This window comes from Salvelinus namaycush, unplaced genomic scaffold, assembly GCF_016432855.1.
Source record: "Salvelinus namaycush isolate Seneca unplaced genomic scaffold, SaNama_1.0 Scaffold115, whole genome shotgun sequence".
Taxonomy (NCBI): Eukaryota; Metazoa; Chordata; class Actinopteri; order Salmoniformes; family Salmonidae; genus Salvelinus; species Salvelinus namaycush.
The window spans coordinates 110,038-128,167 of NW_024057842.1; the positions used below are offsets into that span (position 1 = coordinate 110,038).

An 18,130-nucleotide genomic window follows, 5' to 3' on the forward strand; every position below is an offset into this window, starting at 1 on the left:
TATTGTTGTCCAGTTCATTAATAGGCTCTACCTCAATAACAAAACATGTTGTCCAGTTCATTAATAGGCTCTACCTCAATAACAAAACATGTTGTCCAGTTCATTAATAGGCTCTACCTCAATAACAAACAGGGTTGTTCAGTTCATTAATAGGCTCTACCTCAATAACAAACAGGATGTCCAATTCATTAATAGGCTCTACCTCAATAACAAACAGGATGTCCAATTCATTAATAGGCTCTACCTCAATAACAAAACATGTTGTCCAGTTCATTAATAGGCTCTACCTCAATAACAAACAGGTTGTCTAGTTCATTAATAGGCTCTACCTCAATAACAAACATGTTGTCTAGTTCATTAATAGGCTCTACCTCAATAACAAAACATGTTGTCTAGTTCATTAATAGGCTCTACCTCAATAACAAAACATGTTGTCTAGTTCATTAATAGGCTCTACCTCAATAACAAAACATGTTGTCTAGTTCATTAATAGGCTCTACCTCAATAACAAAACATGTTGTCTAGTTCATTAATAGGCTCTACCTCAATAACAAACAGGGTTGTTCAGTTCATTAATAGGCTCTACCTCAATAACAAACAGGATGTCCAATTCATTAATAGGCTCTACCTCAATAACAAACATGTTGTCTAGTTCATTAATAGGCTCTACCTCAATAACAAACAGGATGTCCAGTTCATTAATAGGCTCTACCTCAATAACAAAACATGTTGTCTAGTTCATTAATAGGCTCTACCTCAATAACAAAACATGTTGTCTAGTTCATTAATAGGCTCTACCTCAATAACAAACAGGATGTCCAGTTCATTAATAGGCTCTACCTCAATAACAAACAGGATGTCCAGTTCATTAATAGGCTCTACCTCAATAACAAACAGTTTGTTCAGTTCATTAATAGGCTCTACCTCAATAACAAAACATGAAGAAATCAAACAAACTTGATTGATGTTTTTTAATTGAACAGTGTGAGGCCAAGATAATGATCGTCTTCCGATCATTACAGGCATAAGCACATGACAGGCATAAGATATCATAAATCATTATCAGTACAATCTTTATAGTCAATTGGTTCTCTTCAATATACAGCTGCAACCCAGACAAAATGCTGCTGTTGTTTAATGGACCAAATTAAATAAATAATACTACCCCTATTCCCTATGTAGTGATCGGGTTCTGGTGAAAGGAGTGCACTATAAAGGGGATAGGGTGGGTTCTGGTGAAAGGAGTGCACTAGAAAGGGGATAGGGTGGGCCCTAGTGAAAGGAGTGCACTAGCAAGGGGATAGGGTGGGTTCTGGTGAAAGGAGTGCACTATAAAGGGGATAGGGTGGGCCCTGGTGAAATGAGTGCACTAGAAAGGGGATAGGGTGGGTTCTGGTGAAAGGAGTGCACTATAAAGGGGATAGGGTGGGCCCTGGTGAAAGGAGTGCACTAGAAAGGGGATAGGGTGGGCCCTGGTGAAAGGAGTGCACTAGAAAGGGGATAGGGTGGGCCCTGGTGAAAGGAGTGCACTAGAAAGGGGATAGGGTGGGTTCTGGTGAAAGGAGTGCACTAGAAAGGGGATAGGGTGGGTTCTGGTGAAAGGAGTGCACTAGAAAGGGGATAGGGTGGGCCCTGGTGAAAGGAGTGCACTAGAAAGGGGATAGGGTGGGTTCTGGTGAAAGGAGTGCACTAGAAAGGGAATAGGGTGGGTTCTGGTGAAAGGAGTGCACTATAAAGGGGATAGGGTGGGCCCTGGTGAAAGGAGTGCACTAGGAAGGGGATAGGGTGGGCCCTAGTGAAAGGAGTGCACTAGAAAGGGGATAGGGTGGGCCCTGGTGAAAGGAGTGCACTAGAAAGGGGATAGGGTGGGTTCTGGTGAAAGGAGTGCACTAGAAAGGGGATAGGGTGGGTTCTGGTGAAAGGAGTGCACTAGAAAGGGGATAGGGTGGGCCCTGGTGAAAGGAGTGCACTAGGAAGGGGATAGGGTGGGTTCTGGTGAAAGGAGTGCACTATAAAGGGGATAGGGTGGGCCCTGGTGAAAGGAGTGCACTATAAAGGGGATAGGGTGGGTTCTGGTGAAAGGAGTGCACTAGAAAGGGGATAGGGTGGGCCCTGGTGAAAGGAGTGCACTAGGAAGGAGTGATACACAGCACCCCCTCTGATCAATACAACCTACTGAGTCATTTATTTACTTAAGTCATTGTGTAATCACATATGATTGGTAATCAATATATTTATAACGTGCATTCAATCATTCTTATTTTGGTATGTATAGATAGAGTCAGGGTCTGTGAAGACACTGACTACTTAGGAAGCTACCATAGTTTGAAAAATATGGCAATATAAAGTTCATTTTAACCACACACACACACAGACACACACACACACACACACACACACACACAGACACAGACACACACACACACACACACACACACACACACACACACACACACACACACACACACACACACACACACACACACACACACACACACACACACACACACACACACACACACGCATGTTAACAGTATGGTGTATCATTAAATCATGTGGAAATAATGATCATAGAAAACAACTTGCTCTTTTTCCCCTCCCAGCTATATCTATTGAAGAGACAAAACCACGTGTCATAAAATGAGGAAACAGTCATTTGCTCTTTAATAAGAATTCTTTCTTATCAGAGTTGTTTCATGATCAGTTATTTTTTATAAAAAAAAAAAAAGAAGGGCAACACTATCTCTGATCTAAAATGTTCTATGTTATCGTTTTGCTAATGTTATAAACTTGATCTCTCAGTCAGTGTGATGCTGTGCCTTTTCTCAATGAGATTACTGTAGGAGTTGGAGAGATTTAGGTACTGGCTAAACAGTGAGCGGTATTACTTCTACCAAAGCTTCCTACGGACCAACAAAGTACGTTTTCTTTTTAAAAAGTTTTCTCCAAGACCATTCTCTCTCCATCTCTCTCTCTCTCTCTCTCTCTCTCTCTCTCTCTCGCTCTCTCTCTCTCTCTCTCTTTCTCTCTCTCTCTCTCTGTCTCTATCTCTCTCTCTCTCCATCTCTCCATCTCTGTCTCTCTCTCTCTCCATCTCTCACTTACTCCATCTCTCTCGCTCTCTCTCGCTCTCTCTCTCTCTCTCTCTCTCTCCATCTATCTCTCTCTCTATCTCTCTCTCTCTCTCTCTCTCTGTGGTCTACAAGGATTCAAACTCGTCCACTCTCTGTTTGGTGTTGCCCATACGGATCTGCCGCAGGGTCTTGTACTTGTCCCGGCCAGCGCGGACGTTCTCCGTGTGTAGCAGGTCGTTCTGAGTCTTCATGGTGTCGTCTCTGGTCTCGGCCAGGTCAGCACTCAGGGACTGCAGACAGAAAGGGTTAAAGTAACTGCCCAGTAAAAAATCTCACTTTTAAAAGTTTATATTCTCTTAGCTCGTACACAAATAATGACTACAGCCCACAGGGCCCCAGAGACCACAGCCCACAGGGCCCCAGAGACCACAGCCCACAGGGCCCCAGAGACCACAGCTCACAGGGCCCCAGAGACCACAGCCCACAGGGCCCCAGAGACCACAGCACACCAGAGACCACAGCCCACAGGGCCCCAGAGACCACAGGGCCCCAGAGACCACAGCCCACAGGGCCCCAGAGACCACAGCCCCCCAGAGACCACAGCTCACAGGGCCCCAGAGACCACAACCCACAGGGCCCCAGAGACCACAGCCCCCCAGAGACCACAGCCCACAGGGCCCCAGAGACCACAGCGCCCCAGAGACCACAGCCCACAGGGCCCCAGAGACCACAGCTCACAGGGCCCCAGAGACCACAGCCCACAGGGCCCCAGAGACCACAGGGCCCCAGAGACCACAGCCCACAGGGCCCCAGAGACCACAGGGCCCCAGAGACCACAGCCCACAGGGCCCCAGAGACCACAGCCCCCCAGAGACCACAGCCCACAGGGCCCCAGAGACCACAGCTCACAGGGCCCCAGAGACCACAGGGCCCCAGAGACCACAGCCCACAGGGCCCCCAGAGACCACAGCCCACAGGGCCCCCAGAGACCACAGCCCACAGGGCCCCCAGAGACCACAGCCCACAGGGCCCCCAGAGACCACAGCCCACAGGGCCCCAGAGACCACAGCCCACAGGGCTCCAGAGACCACAGCTCACAGGGCCCCCAGAGACCACAGCCCACAGGGCCCCAGAGACCACAGCCCACAGGGCCCCAGAGACCACAGCCCACAGGGCCCCAGAGACAACAGCCCACAGGGCCCCAGAGACCACAGCTCACAGGGTCCCCAGAGACCACAACCCACAGGGCCCCAGAGACCACAGCCCACAGGGCCCCAGAGACCACAGCTCACAGGGCCCCAGAGACCACAGCCCACAGGGCCCCAGAGACCACAGGCCACAGGGCCCCAGAGACCACAGCCCACAGGGCCCCAGAGACCACAGCCCACAGGGCCCCCCAGCCCACAGGGCCACAGTTGGAACTGAGACTCACCATTAGTTGTGCCTGAATACGTTTGTTCTTCTCGGCCTCGGTGACACGCTCCTCCTCCTCCCGGTGGTCGTTGATGTCCTGCTGCTGCAGCTCAGCGCTGTACGTGCTGTTCTCCTCGCTTTCCTCCTGGTCGCTGTGGCTGCTGTGGCTGCTGTCAGGTGAGGGAGGGGCCGGGATGGCAGCGGGGGCGGCCATTACCAGGTGAAGCTCCTCCCTAGTCTTCAGAAGATCCTCCTGCACCTCCTTAGCCTGGCAGGAGAGAGAGAGAGAGAAAATGTTCAAATCTATCAATAATTCAATCAATCAATCAATCAAATTGATTCATAAAGCCCTTTTTGCATCAACAGCGGCTGGCTAGGATCGCTATGGTTTGGCTTTCACATTCAGTTGATCCCTCAGAGATGAGGTGTATGAGGTCATGCTGAAGGTGCCCAAGGGAAGGAGACTCACCCTGCTCTGCCATGTTTCGGCCTCTTCCTCCTGGATCCTCTTGGCCTCCTCCAACAGGGCGATCTTAGCAGTGTACTCTGCCAGCTCTGCAGTCTAGTGAGAGAGAGAGAAGGTGTCAGATCTTACCAGTGTTTTGCACCACCTTAACAACAATGACAAATGGTTTGATGAAGAATGCAAAAACCTAAGATTTTTTTTTTAGAAACCTGTCCAACCAAAAACATAGAGACCCAGAAAATCTGAGTCTACGCCTTCACTATGGTGAATCACTAAAACAATACAGAAATACACTACGGAAAAAGAAGGAACAGCATGTCAGAAATCAGCTCAATGTGATTGAAGAATCCATAGACTAACCACTTCTGGGAAAATTGGAAAACACCAAACAAACAACAACATGAAGAGTTATCTATCTAAAACAGATGTATGGGTAAACCACTTGTCCAATCTCTTTGGCCCTATAACAAAGAACAAACAGCAAAAACATATACATGATCAAATACAAATCTTAGAATCAACTATTAAAGACGACCAGAACCCTCTGGATTCTCCAATAACATTGAATGAACTACAGGACAAAATACAAACCCTCCAACCCAATAAGGTATGTGGTGTTGATGATATACTAAATGAAATGATAAAATATACGGACCACAAATTTCAATTGGCTATACTAAAACTCTTTAACATCATCCTCAGCTCTGGCATCTTCCCCAATATTTGGAACCAAGGACTGATCACCCCAATCAACAAAAGTGGAGACAAATTTGACCCAAGTAACTACCGTGGGATATGCGTCAACAGCAACCTTGGGAAAACCCTCTGCATTATCATTAACAGCAGACTCGTACATTTCCTCAATGAACACAATGTACTGAGCAAATGTCAAATTGGCTTTTTACCAAATTACCGTACAACAGACCACGTATTCACCCTGCACACTCTAACTGACAAACAAACAAACCAAAACCAAAATGCAAAGTCTTCACATGCTTTGTTGATTTCAAAAAAGCTTTAGACTCAATTTGGCATCAGGGTCTGCTATTCAAATTGATAGAAAGTGGTGTTGGGGGAAAAACATAGGACATTATAAAATCTATTCTGCCAGCTCTGCAGCCTAGAGAGTCGAAGAAGAAGAAGAGGGAGAAGAAGGCTGAGAACAGGTGAGTCGGGGCAGGGTGATGTCCTTGATGTTTGTATGTGTACTCTCAAGGAACCGGGAATAAATTACTTTGGGAATCGACTCCCAGCCCTAATTTACATAAAGACCAGAACATCAATCATTTATACAGAAGTTCTCCTGACTCATCCCAATGTCCTCACCAGCTGTTCCTGACTCATCCCAGTGTTCTCACCAGCTGTTCCTGACTCATCCCAATGTCCTCACCAGCTGTTCCTGACTCATCCCAGTGTTCTCACCAGCTGTTCCTGACTCATCCCAGTGTCCTCACCAGCTGTTCCTGACTCATCCCAGTGTCCTCACCAGCTGTTCCTGACTCATCCCAGTGTCCTCACCAGCTGTTCCTGACTCATCCCAGTGTCCTCACCAGCTGTTCCTGACTCATCCCAGTGTCCTCACCAGCTGTTCCTGACTCATCCCAGTGTCCTCACCTGCTGTTCCTGACTCATCCCAGTGTCCTCACCAGCTGTTCCTGACCCATCCTAGTGTCCTCACCAGCTGTTCCTGACTCATCCCAGTGTCCTCACCAGCTGTTCCTGACTCATCCCAGTGTCCTCACCTGCTGTTCCTGACTCATCCCAGTGTCCTCACCAGCTGTTCCTTACTCATCCCAGTGTCCTCACCAGCTGTTCCTGACTCATCCCAGTGTCCTCACCAGCTGTTCCTGACTCATCCCAGTGTCCTCACCAGATGTTCCCAGTGTCCTCACCAGCTGTTCCTGACTCATCCCAGTGTCCTCACCAGCTGTTCCTGACTCATCCCAGTGTCCTCACCAGCTGTTCCTGATTCATCCCAGTGTACTCACCAGCTGTTCCTGGCTCTCTAGCTGAATCACGGCCTGCCTGGCCAGCTCCTCTTTGGCCAGGAGAGCAACCTGTCTCTCAGCCTCCAGCCTGGCTGCATCCTCCTCCACCCTCCTCCTCTCCTCTTCCAGACGGATAGCTCTCTCCAGCTGCTCCTGCAGTTCTGTTTCAGACAGACAGACAGACATTATATTCAAGTACATACTGTAAATATATATATACATATATTCATATATACTGAACAAAAATATAAACGTAACATGCAACAATTTCAAAGATTTTACTGAATTACAGTTATAAAGAATATAAAGAAATCAGTCAATTGAAATAAATAAATTAGGCCCTAATCTATGGATTTCACATGACTGGCAATACAGATATGCATCTGATAGTCACAGATACCTTCAAAACAAAAGGTAGGGACGTGGATCAGAAAACCAGCCAGTATCTGGTGTGACCACCATTTGCCTCATGCAGCTCGACACATCTCCTTCACATAGAGTTGATCAGGCTGTTGATTGTGGCCTGTGGAATGTTGTCCCACTCCTCTTCAATGGCTGTGTGAAGATGCTGGATATTGGCGGGAACTGGAACACGATGTCGTACACGTCGATCCAGAGCATCCCAAACATGCTCAATAGGTGACATGTCTGGTGAGTATGCAGGCCATGGAAGAACTGGGACATTTTCAGCTTCCAGGAATTGTGTACAGATCCTTGTGACATGAGGCTGTGCATTATGCTGAAACATGAGGTGATGGCGGCGGATGAATGGCACGACAATGGGCCTCAAGATCTCGTCACGGTATCTCTGTGCATTCAAATTGACATCGATAAAATGCAATTGTGTTCATTGTCCATAGTTTATGCCTGCCCATACCATAACCCCATCACCACCATGGGGCACTCTGTTCACAAACATTGATATCAGCAAACTGCTCGCACACATGATGCCATACACATTGTCTGCCGTTGTTGGACATAATGCCAAATTCTCTAAAACGACATTGGAGGTGGCTTATGGTAGAGAAATTAACATAAAACATTTTGGCAACAGCTCTGGTGGACATTCCTGCAGTCGCATGCCAATTGTACGTTCCCTCAAAACTTGAGACATCTGTGGCATTGTGTTGTGTGACACAACTGCATATGTTAGAGTGGCCTTTTATTGTACCCAGCACAAGGTGCACCTGTGTAAGGATCATGCTGTTTAATCAGCTTTTTGATATGCCGCATCTTGTCAGGCGTGTGCGTACCAGGTGTGCAGGGAACAAGACAAAACAAATGGATACATGAAAAATGGAGCGGCGATGGCTAGAAAGCCGGTGACGTGGACCGCCGGACGCCACCCGAACAAGGAGAGGAGCCGACTTCGGCGGAAGTCGTGACACATCTGTCAGGTGGATGGATTTATCTCGGCAAAGGAGAAATGCTCACTAACAGGGATGTAAACAAATTTGTGCACAAAACATTTTTGAGAAATAAGCTTTTTGTGCTTCTGGAACATTTCTGGGATCTTTTATTTCAGCTCATGAAACATGGGACCAACACTTTACATGGTGCGTTTTATATTTTTGTTCAGTGTACAGTTGAAGTCGGAAGTTTACATACACTTAGGTTGGAGTCATTAAAACTCTTTTTTCAACCACTCCACACATTTCTTGTTAACAAACTATAGTTTTGGCAAGTCGGTTAGGACATCTACTTTGTGCATGACACTTTTTTCATTTTTCCAACAATTGTTTCCTGACAGATTATTTCACTGTATCGCAATTCCAGTGAGTCAGAAGATACTTTTGGTACCTGTTTCCTCCAGCATCTTCACAAGGTCCTTTGCTGTTGTTCTGGGATTGATTTGCGCTTTACACTGAGTTGACCGTGCCTTTTAAACAGCTTGGAATATTCCAGAAAATTATGTCATGGCTTTAGAAGCTTCTGATAGGCTAATTGACATAATTTGAGTCAATTGGAGGTGTACCTGTGGATGTATTTCAAGGCCTACCTTCAAACTCAGTGCCTCTTTGCTTGACATCATGGGAAAATCAAAGAAAATCAGACAAGACATACAAAAAACATTGTAGACATCCACAAGTCTGGTTCATTCTTGGGAGCAATTTCCAAACGCCTGAAGGTACCACGTTCATCTGTACAAACAATAGTACGCAAGTATAAACACCATGGGACCACGCAGCCGTCATACCGCTCAGGAAGGAGACGCGTTCTGTCTCCTAGAGATGAACACACTTTGGTGCGAAAAGCGGAAATCAATCCCAGAACAACAGCAAAGGACCATGTGAAGATGCTGGAGGAAACAGGTACAAAAGTATCTATATCCACAGTAAAACAAGTCCTATATCGACATAACCTGAAAGGCCGCTCAGCAAGGAAGAAGCCACTGCTCCAAAACCGCCATAAAAAAGCCAAACTACGGTTTGCAACTACACATGGGGACAAATATCATACTTTTTGGAGAAATGTCCTCTGTTCTGATGAAACAAAAATAGAACTGTTTGGCCATAATGACCATCGTTATGTTTGGAGTAAAAAGGGGGAGGCTTGCAAGCCGAAGAACACCATCCCAACCGCGAAGCATAGGGGTGGCATCATCATGTTGTGGGGGTGCTTTGCTGCAGGAGGGACTGGTGCACTTCACAAAATAGATGGCATAATGAGGGAGGAAAATGATGTGGATATATTGAAGCAACATCTCAAGACATCAGTCAGGAAGTTAAAGCTTGGTCGCAAATGGGTATTCCAAATGGACAATGACCCCAAGCATACTTCCAAAGTTGTGGCAAAATGGCTTAAGGACAACAAAGTCAAGGTATTGGAGTGGCCATCACAAAGCCCTGACCTCAATCCTGTATAAATGTTGAGGGCAGAACTGAAAAAGTGTGTGCGAGGAAGGAGGCCTACAAACCTGACTCAGTTACACCATCTCTGTCAGGAGGAATGGGCCAAAATTCACCCAACTTATTGTGGGAAGCTTGTGGAAGGCTATCCGACACGTTTGACCCAAGTTAATCAATTTAAAGGCAATGCTACCGAATACTAATTGAGTGTATGTAAACTTCTGACCCACTGGGAATGTGATGAAAGAAATAAAAGCTGAAATAAATCATTCTCTCTACTATTATTCTGACATTTCACATTCTTAAAATTAAGTGGTGATCCTAACTGACCTAAGACAGGGAATCTTTACTCGGATTAAATGTCAGGAATTGTGAAAAACGGAGTTTAAATTTATTTGGCTAAGGTGTATGTGAACTTCCGACTTCAACTGTATATATATTCATGAATTATGAATGATTAGACTCTGAAGGATACAGGAGGGTGAAGGTGGGGTACAGGAGGGTGAAGGTGGGGTACAGGAGGGCGAAGGTGGGGTACAGGAGGGTGAAGGTGGGGTACAGGAGGGTGAAGGTGGGGTACAGGAGGGTGAAGGTGAGGTAGAGGAGGGTGAAGGTGGGGTACAGGAGGGTGAAGGTGGGGTACAGGAGGGTGAAGGTGGGGTACAGGAGGGTGAAGGTGGGGTACAGGAGGGTGTAGGTGGGGTACAGGAGGGTGAAGGTGAGGTAGAGGAGGGTGAAGATGGGGTACAGGAGGGTGAAGGTGGGGTACAGGAGGGTGTAGGTGGGGTACAGGAGGGCGAAGGTGGGGTACAGGAGGGTGAAGGTGGGGTAGAGGAGGGTGAAGGTGGGGTACAGGAGGGTGAAGGTGAGGTACAGGAGGGTGAAGGTGAGGTACAGGAGGGTGAAGGTGGGGTACAGGAGGGTGAAGGTGGGGTACAGGAAGGTGTAGGTGGGGTACAGGAGGGTGAAGGTGAGGTAGAGGAGGGTGAAGGTGGGGTACAGGAGGGTGAAGGTGGGGTACAGGAGGGTGTAGGTGGGGTACAGGAGGGCGAAGGTGGGGTACAGGAGGGTGAAGGTGGGGTAGAGGAGGGTGAAGGTGGGGTACAGGAGGGTGAAGGTGAGGTACAGGAGGGTGAAGGTGGGGTACAGGAGGGTGAAGGTGAGGTAGAGGAGGGTGAAGGTGGGGTACAGGAGGGTGAAGGTGGGGTACAGGAGGGTGAAGGTGGGGTACAGGAGGGTGAAGGTGGGGTACAGGAGGGTGTAGGTGGGGTACAGGAGGGTGAAGGTGGGGTACAGGAGGGTGTAGGTGGGGTACAGGAGGGTGAAGGTGGGGTACAGGAGGGTGAAAGTGGGGTACAGGAGGGTGAAGGTGGGGTACAGGAGGGTGAAGGTGGGGTACAGGAGGGTGAAGGTGGGGTACAGGAGGGTGAAGGTGGGGTACAGGAGGGTGAAGGTGAGGTAGAGGAGGGTGAAGGTGGGGTACAGGAGGGTGAAGGTGAGGTAGAGGAGGGTGAAGGTGGGGTACAGGAGGGTGAAGGTGGGGTACAGGAGGGTGTAGGTGGGGTACAGGAGGGTGAAGGTGGGGTACAGGAGGGTGAAGGTGAGGTAGAGGAGGGTGAAGGTGGGGTACAGGAGGGTGAAGGTGGGGTACAGGAGGGTGAAGGTGAGGTAGAGGGTGAAGGTGAGGTACAGGAGGGTGAAGGTGGGGTACAGGAGGGTGAAGGTGGGGTACAGGAGGGTGAAGGTGGGGTACAGGAGGGTGTAGGTGGGGTTCAGGACGGTGAAGGTGGGGTACAGGAGGGTGAAGGTGGGGTACAGGAGGGTGAAGGTGGGGTACAGGAGGGTGAAGGTGGGGTAGAGGAGGGTGAAGGTGGGGTACAGGAGGGTGAAGGTGAGGTACAGGAGGGTGAAGGTGGGGTACAGGAGGGTGAAGGTGAGGTACAGGAGGGTGAAGGTGAGGTAGAGGAGGGTGAAGGTGGGGTACAGGAGGGTGAAGGTGGGGTACAGGAGGGTGAAGGTGGGGTACAGGAGGGTGAAGGTGGGGTACAGGAGGGTGAAGGTGGGGTACAGGATGGTGTAGGTGGGGTACAGGAGGGTGAAGGTGGGGTACAGGAGGGTGAAAGTGGGGTACAGGAGGTCTTGTGTGGCTCAGTTGGTAAAAGAGTGACACTAGCAACACCAGGGTTGCAGGTTCAATCCCCACTGGGATTATATAGTGAATAATATCTATTCACTTTACCCAGGGGAAGTGTAGGGGGTCAAGGCAAGCTATGCTCCTAGTTCAAAGGTTATCTTGATTATTCCTCTGTAATCAAAGATCTGACTGGATAATACACCAGTTTCAACTTCACTCAGCCTGATAAAGAGCAAGGCTATTGTCTCTCTAACTTATCCCAAAGTGTTCCCTTCCCCTCTGATTTGATATTTGGCTAAGAGATATGGTGGAACCTCCCACCGGTCTATGCCTCCACCAATCCAATGATTTTATATTATTGGGAAGTAGTGAACGAGTGTACACTTCAGGAGAAAGGAGATACCATTGGGACGCAACCCGAGTCTGAAGGGAAGCAAGTCAACATTTGATGGCAGTATCTCTACAGACAATAAAGTCTATGAATGATTAGACAATGAAGGAAGGGAGTCTCTGGCACACCCTGTCTTCCTATGAATGATTAGACAATGAAGGATGGAAGTCTGTCTGGAAATCTGTCTGGAAGTCTGTGGTGCACCCTGCCTTCCTATGAATGATTAGATTATGAAGGATGGAAGTCTGTCTGGAAATCTGTCTGGAAGTCTGTGGTGCACCCTGCCTTCCTTACCCATATTACATGTCCTTACCTCTCTCTGCCTTCTTGGTTGTCTCCTCAAACTGGTACAGCCTCAGCATCAAGTCCTGCTTCTCTCTCTCCATCTGATCCTTCTCTTTCTCCATGGCCTCCCGTTTCTTCTTCTCATTCTCCAGCTGGGCCCTGAAAACAGGAGTAGGGATTGTGACTCTTTATATTGGTATATCTTCGTCTGGTTCGACTCCTGAGACATGGAAGACACACAGTACAGACAGCAGTTCACAGATAAGGTGAAGGTGGAGTACAGGATGGTGAAGGAGGGGGTACAGGAGGGTGATGGTGGGGTACAGGAGGGTGAAGATGGGGTACAGAAGGGTGAAGGTTGGGTACAGAAGGGGGGAGGTGGGGTACAGTAGGGTGAAGGTGGGGTACAGTAGGGTGAAGGTGGAGGGTGAAGGTGGGGTACAGTAGGGTGAAGGTGGAGGGTGAAGGTAGAGTACAGGAGGGTGAAGGTGAGGTACAGTAAGGTGAAGGTAGAGGGTGAAGGTGGGGTACAGGAGGGTGAAGGTGGGGTACAGGAGGGTGAAAGTGGAGGGTGAAGGTGAGGTACAGGAGGGTGAAAGTGGAGGGTGAAGGTGGGGTACAGGAAGGTGAAGGTGGAGGGTGAAGGTAGGGTACAGGAGGGTGAAGGTGGAGGGTGAAGGTAGGGTACAGGAGGGTGAAGGTGAGGTACAGTAGGGTGAAGTTGGAGGGTGAAGTTGGGTACAGGAGGGTGAAGGTGGGGTACAGGTACAGGAGGGTGAAGATGACGTACAGTAGGGTGAAGGTAGGGTACAGGAGGGTGAAGGTGAGGTACAGTAGGGTGAAGGTGGAGGGTGAAGTTGGAGGGTGAAGGTGGGGTACAGGTACAGGAGGGTGAAGATGACGTACAGTAGGGTGAAGGTGAGGTACAGTAGGGTGAAGATAGGGTACAGGAGGGTGAAGGTGAGGTACAGTAGGGTGAAGGTGGAGGGTGAAGGTGGGGTACAGGTACAGGAGCAGGGATTGTAACTTATGAGAGACTGAAGACACACAGCCAGCAGTTCACAAGCATCATAAACACAATTATACAGTGAACGCCACTAGCTACGTTGGATAATAAAACTTGCAACACTTTTTTGCTTGTTTGCTGTAAAGCTTTTATATAAAGCTGTTACATAAAGGTTTGCTATAAAGCTGAGTGATGGAGCTGAAGAAATGTAACCACTCTGAAATTCATAGACTGAGCTGTGGATTCCACAGGGTCCATGAGGTAGTAAACACTCTACATTAAATAACAGTGACCTACAGAGCCTTTGGAAAGTATTCAGACCCCTTCTTGACTTTTTCCACATTTTGTTACGTTACAGACTTATTCTTAAATTGATTTAATAATGTTTTCTTTGTGAATCTGCGCACAATAACCCATAATGACGAAGCGAAAACAGGTTTTTAGACATTTTTGCAAATGTATAAAAAACAAAACAACAGATACCTTATTTACATACAGTACTGTTCAAAAGTTTGGGGTCACTTAGAAATGTCTGTGTTTTTCAAAGAAAAGCACATTTTCTGTCCATTAAAATAATATCAAATTGATCAGAAGTACAGTGAAGACATTGTTAATGTTGTAAATGACTATTGTAGCTGGAAACAGCTGATTTTTAATGGAATATCTACATAGGCATACAGAGGCCCATTATCAGCAACCATCACTCCTGTGTTCCAATGGCACGTTGTGTTAGCTAATCCAAGTTGATCATTTTAAAAGTCTAATTGATCATTAGAAAACCCTTTTGCAATTATGTTAGCACAGCTGAAAACTGTTGTTCTGATTAAAGAAGCAATAAAACTGGCCTTCTTTAAGACTAGTTGAGTATCTGGAGCATCAGCATTTGTGGGTTCGATTACAAGCTCAAAATGACCAGAAACAAAGACCTTTCTTCTGAAACTCATCAGTCTATTCTAGTTCTGAGAAAAGAAGGCTATTCCATGCAGGAAATTACCAAGAAATGAAGATCTCGTACAACGCTGTGTACTACTCCCTTCACAGAACAGCACAATCTGTCTCTAACCAGAATAGAAAGAGAGTGGGAGGCCCCGAGCAAGAGGACTGAGCAAGAGCACAACTGAGCAAGAGGACAAGTACATTAGTGTCTAGTTTGAGAAGCAGACACCTCACAAGTCCTCAACTAGCAGCTTCATTAAATAGTACCCGCAAAACACCAGTCTCAACGTCAACAGTGAAGAGGTGACTCCGGGATGCTGGCCTTCTAGGCAGAGTTGCAAAGAAAAAGAAAAGATTAAGATGGGCAAAAGAACACAGACACTGGACAGAGGAACTCTGCCTAGAAGGCCAGCATCCTGGAGTCACCTCACTGTTGACGTGGAGACTGGTGTTTTGAGGGTACTATTTAATGAAGCTGCCAGTTGAGGACTTGTGAGGCGTCTGTTTCTCAAACTAGACACTCTAATGTACTTGTCCTCTTGCTCAGTTGTGCACCGTGGCCTCCCACTCCTCTTTATATTCTGGTTAGAGCCAGTTTGCGCTGTTCTGTGAAGGGAGTAGTACACAGAGTTGTACGAGATCTTCAGTTCCTTGGAAATTTCTCACATGGAATAGCCTTCATTTCTCAGAACAAGAATAGACTGATGAGTTTCAGAAGAAAGTTCTTTGTTTCTGGCCATTTTGATCCTGTAATCGAACCCACAAATGCTGATGCTCCAGATACTCAACTAGTCTAAAGAAGGACAGTTTTATTGCCTCTTTAATCAGGACAACAGTTTTCAGCTGTGCTAACATAATTGTTAAAGTGTTTTCTAATGATCAATTAGCCTTTTAAAATGATCAACTTGGATTAGCTAACACAACGTGCCATTGGGACACAGGAGTGACGGTTGCTGATAATGGGCCTCTGTACGCTTATGTAGATATTCCATAAAAAATCTGCCGTTTCCAGCTACAATAGTCATTTACAAAATTAACAATGTCTACACTGTATTTCAGATCAATTTGATGTTATTTTAATGGACAAAAAAGGTGCTTCTCTTTCAAAAACAAGGACATTTCTAAGTGACCCCAAATTTTTGTATTCAGTATTCAGACCCTTTGCTATGAGACTCGAAATTGAGCTCAGGTGCATCCTGTTTCCATTGATCATCTCTTAAGATGTTTCTACAACTTGATTGGAATCCACCTGTGGTAAATTCAATTGATTGGACATGATTCGGAAAGGCACATACCTGTCTATATAAGGTCCCACAGTTGACAGTGCATGTCAGAGCAAAAACCAAGCTGTCAGAGCAAACAACTATCTCTGCAGCACTCCACCAATCAGGCCTTTATGGTAGAGTGGCCAGATGGAAGACACTACTCTGTAAAAAGGCACATGACAGCCCACTTGGAGTTTGCCAAAATGGCACCTAAAGACTCTCAGACCATGAGAAACAAGAGTCTCTGGTCTGATGAAACCAAGATTGAACTCTTTGGCCTGAATGCCAAACCGATCTAACATCTCTGGAGAGACCTGAAAATAGCAGTGCTGACAGAGCTTGAGAGGATCTGCAGAGAAGAATGGGAGGAACTCCCCAAATACAGGTGTGCCAAGCTTGTAGCGTCATACCCAAGAAGACTCAAGGCTGTAATCACTGCCAAAGGTGCTTCAACAAAGTACTGAGTAAAGGATCTGAATACTTATGTAAATGTGATATAAAATGTTTTATTTTTTATAAATGAGCAAAGATTTGTGGTCCTGTGTACAGGTCTATACAGGTGAAGGTGTGGTCCTGTATACAGGTGAAGGTGTGGTCCTGTGTACAGGTGAACAGGTGAAGGTGTGGTCCTGTGTACAGGTGAAGGTGTGGTCCTGTGTACAGGTCTATACAGGTGAAGGTGTGGTCCTGTATACAGGTGAAGGTGTGGTCCTGTGTACAGGTGAACAGGTGAAGGTGTGGTCCTGTGTACAGGTGAAGATGTGGTCCTGTGTACAGGTCTATACAGGTGAAGGTGTGGTCCTGTGTACAGGTGAAGGTGTGGTCCTGTGTACAGGTGAAGGTGTGGTCCTGTGTACAGGTGAAGGTGTGGTCCTGTGTACAGGTGAAGGTGTGGTCCTGTGTACAGGTGAAGGTGTGGTCCTGTATACAGGTGAAGGTGTGGTCCTGTGTACAGGTGAAGGTGTGGTCCTGTGTACAGGTGAAGGTGTGGTCCTGTGTACAGGTCTGTACAGGTGAAGGTGTGGTCCTGTGTACAGGTCTATACAGGTGAAGGTGTGGTCCTGTCTCTCACCTTTCCATCTGTTTCTGGTGTTTCTCCTCCCTGGCCTTAGTCTTCATCTGCTGCACCTCGATGTTGTCCGGCTTCCTGCGTTTCATGTATAGCTCATGGTTCCCCATGCACAGAGCCAGGATACGCTTATTCATGTCCGGCCGAGGGGCGTAGAACACAAAATCCTGAGAATATCAGTTGGGTTTTATTAAACCGCTCTCAATCTCAATCGCTCTCAATCTCAATCGCTCTCAATCTCAATCACTCTCAATCGCTCTCAATCTCAATCACTCTCAATCTCAATCGGTCTCAATCTCAATCGCTCTCTCTCAATCTCAATCAATCTCAATTGCTCTCTCAATCTCAATCGCTTTCAATCGCTCTCTCATGCTCTCTCAATCTTAATCGCTCTCAATCTCAATCGCTCTCTCAATCTTAATCGCTCTCAATCTCAATAGCTCTCAATCTCTCTCTCTCTCTCTCTCTCTCTCGCTCTCTCTCACACACACACACAGACACTTGTTTATACTCTCTCGGTCTCTGAAGTGGTGTACTGAACAAGACCTGAGGCTTACAGCAGTAACTTGACTGACATGAACAGAATATTCTACTAGAGGACTCACGGGAGCTTTCTTATCAATGGGCTTGATGATGAACTTTTTATCATTGAATGAAATGTTCCTAATTTCACTCCAGGGAAACCCGATCTTTGGAGTCAGCCTGGAAGAGAGAACAAACGTCAGTTAACAACAAGCGCAAACAAAACGTTGTGTGACTCCTTTAAGTACTACTCATATCATGATGTAATCAATACTGTTTAGAGGACTCTAGGAGAACTAGGGTAACGACCTCCACCGTAACATCGACAACCTGCCGGTCATGTTTGACGTTAGCTGACAGTAGGCTAGGGACTGACAGTTAGCAGGCGAAGAGTAGAGGTAGAGTAGAGGTAGAGGTGGAGTAGAAGTAGAGGTAGAGGTAGAGTATAAGTAGAGTACAGTTATCAGGCGTAGAGGTAGAGTAGAGGTAGAGGTGGAGTAGAAGTAGAGGTAGAGGTACAGTAGAGGTAGAGGTAGAGGTAGAGGTAGAGGTAGGGTAGAGGTAGAGGTAGGGTAGAGGTATAGTAGAGGTAGAGGTAGAGGTAGAGGTATAGTAGAGGTAGAGGTAGAGTATAAGTAGAGTACAGTTATCAGGCGTAGAGGTAGAGTAGAGGTAGAGGTGGAGTAGAAGTAGAGGTAGAGGTACAGTAGAGGTAGAGGTAGAGGTAGAGGT

The 18,130-nt window shown here is 47.1% G+C and overlaps 1 protein-coding gene across 1 annotated transcript in view; it reads right to left on the reverse strand.

Moving 5' to 3' along the window:
* Positions 1–3,094: 3,094 nt before the first annotated feature.
* LOC120035911 (ezrin-like) overlaps positions 3,095–18,130 on the reverse strand; it is a 36,653-nt gene continuing 21,617 nt past the window's right edge. Inside the window, exons 8-14 of the mRNA XM_038982378.1 lie at positions 17,482–17,578; positions 16,880–17,043; positions 12,629–12,759; positions 6,942–7,102; positions 4,957–5,049; positions 4,507–4,755; positions 3,095–3,364 (exon numbers count right to left, since the gene is read on the reverse strand). Coding sequence (XP_038838306.1) covers positions 3,200–3,364; positions 4,507–4,755; positions 4,957–5,049; positions 6,942–7,102; positions 12,629–12,759; positions 16,880–17,043; positions 17,482–17,578 — 1,060 coding nt within the window. The 3' untranslated portion in view covers positions 3,095–3,199. The remainder of the gene's footprint in view (positions 3,365–4,506; positions 4,756–4,956; positions 5,050–6,941; positions 7,103–12,628; positions 12,760–16,879; positions 17,044–17,481; positions 17,579–18,130) is intronic.